The sequence below is a fragment of the Sinocyclocheilus anshuiensis genome, unplaced genomic scaffold (genome assembly GCF_001515605.1).
Source record: "Sinocyclocheilus anshuiensis isolate Anshui unplaced genomic scaffold, SAMN03320099.WGS_v1.1 scaffold190, whole genome shotgun sequence".
Lineage (NCBI taxonomy): Eukaryota > Metazoa > Chordata > Actinopteri > Cypriniformes > Cyprinidae > Sinocyclocheilus > Sinocyclocheilus anshuiensis.
In genome coordinates this window covers 628,966-630,852 of record NW_015547663.1, presented here as the reverse complement: position 1 = coordinate 630,852, position 1,887 = coordinate 628,966, and the positions used below count along the sequence as shown (strand labels likewise).

The following is a 1,887-nucleotide window of genomic DNA, read 5'->3' as shown; positions in this document are numbered from 1 at the left end:
CCATCACCTTTTGTGGATTACAGAAGAAATACGAATTTCTAACAACATAACAACATAAATCTTTACAAAAAAAAAAACAAGTGGCTCTATTATGACTCACCAGCATTGAGAGGCACACTGAGGACGACGCCCAGAGAAATCAGAGTAGGAAGTTTTATCAGAACACCAAAATTCAAGAGGAAGTTGAACACTAAAAGAGCATCCAAAGAAAACAATTTGAAGTTAAAATGTCTTAATGATGGATTTGTTTATTAAAAACACACAGTTTTTCATTTCAGGAGATTTTAATTGATGTACTGAAGTCGTATGGATTACTTGTTGATTATTGTGATATTACATCAGCTGCTTGAACTCTTATTCTGATGGCACATATTCCATTTGTGTACATAAGCACAGTTTGTGTTTATGTATTGGCGTCCATTCTCTTACCCAGCAGAAGAGCGGACATGCCACAGATACTTGGCCATGGCAAATCTCTAGGTGAAACAAAGTCCTCGGCCCCCGTGATAAGCAGCATCAGAGGTACAGCGCTAATGAAGACCAAATTAGCTCCACCGAGAACAGTAAGATACACAGCTGCTTCACCCAGCTTTGCACTACCCAGAACAAGCTTGAACAGAACCTGAAGAAACATTTACACTTATGGATTTCTCTACAGACGAAGAGAGGATAAAATAATTAAACGTTCATTTGAAACATCTCTGAAATAGCAGCTCATTGGTGTATGATGTGTTTGTTGTGCTTTACAATCCCGTCTTACTTTGTATATAGCTGCTGTTGATGCAGAACCAACCACAAGGGAGATGCCTATCACAGAATAGCTGTGGAAACCATCGGCATATGTCAACATAACAATGCCCCCAATGGCTAAAATGGCTGCCACAATCTGTGATTAGATAGAACAAAGTACATTATGATAAAAAGTTAATCGCAACTAAGCATAATTAAAGCTTTTTATAGATCAATTTATATATCATAGACTCACCCGCACTCCCATAAAGCGATCCCGCAGGACAATCCAGGATATTAGGAAGACAAAGGCACGACTACAGCAGAAAAGGGCACAGGCATCAGTGGCAGGGATTCTGCGAAGGCCTTGCAGGTACAGGTAGCTGGTGAGAGTCCACAGCACTCCAAAAGGAGCCACGCGAGAGAGCAGCATCCTCAGTGACAGCACGTCATCTCCCAAGAACTGACAACACTCTCTGTCGTGAATCCACACACATGCAAATAATGTATCACACCATAATTTATCATATCGGCATTTCCAATACACATTTATGTAACAGTGTGTGCCAAATGTTTGGACACACCTGAATGACTGGAAGATTCTATTGATCTTAAAGATGTTTGAGCTAAAGTCTAGTTCTTAATTTTCTAATTAATTAAATAGTCTATTGCAAATTATTTTGTAGATGCATATCTATCTATGCATTTCTCTACAGTATAAAAATACATGTATTTAGATTTTTTTTTTAAGACCGTAAAGTGAAAAAAAAAAAAAATCCAACAAGTGTCTAACACAACCATTTTAACAAAGGTTTAGGGTCAGTAAGATTTTTGAAGAAAAAAAAAGATTTTTCATTTAAAAAAAAAAAAAATAAAACATTTATACAGCAAGGACGCAATTAACTGATCTAAACTGAGAGTATAGATATTTACAGTATAAAGTTACAAAAGTTACAAAAACTTTTTTATTCATCAAAGAATCTGTATAATATCAGTATAATATTTGAATTATTTCTGTGATCATGTGACACTGAAGACTGGAGTAATGGCTGCTGAAAAACTTTGCCATCACAGGTATAAATTACATTTTCAAATATATTAAAACATTTTATCAATAAATGCCTACATTAAAATGGCAAGATATATATTAAAAAAAAT

At 35.6% G+C, this 1,887-nt stretch overlaps 1 protein-coding gene across 1 annotated transcript in view; it reads right to left on the bottom strand.

The window, feature by feature from the left end:
- LOC107702433 (putative thiamine transporter SLC35F3) overlaps window positions 1-1,887 on the bottom strand; it is a 13,262-nt gene that overhangs the window by 3,592 nt on the left and 7,783 nt on the right. Inside the window, exons 4-6 of the mRNA XM_016504756.1 lie at window positions 986-1,205; window positions 761-886; window positions 430-622 (exon numbers count right to left, since the gene is read on the bottom strand). Coding sequence (XP_016360242.1) covers window positions 430-622; window positions 761-886; window positions 986-1,205 — 539 coding nt within the window. The remainder of the gene's footprint in view (window positions 1-429; window positions 623-760; window positions 887-985; window positions 1,206-1,887) is intronic.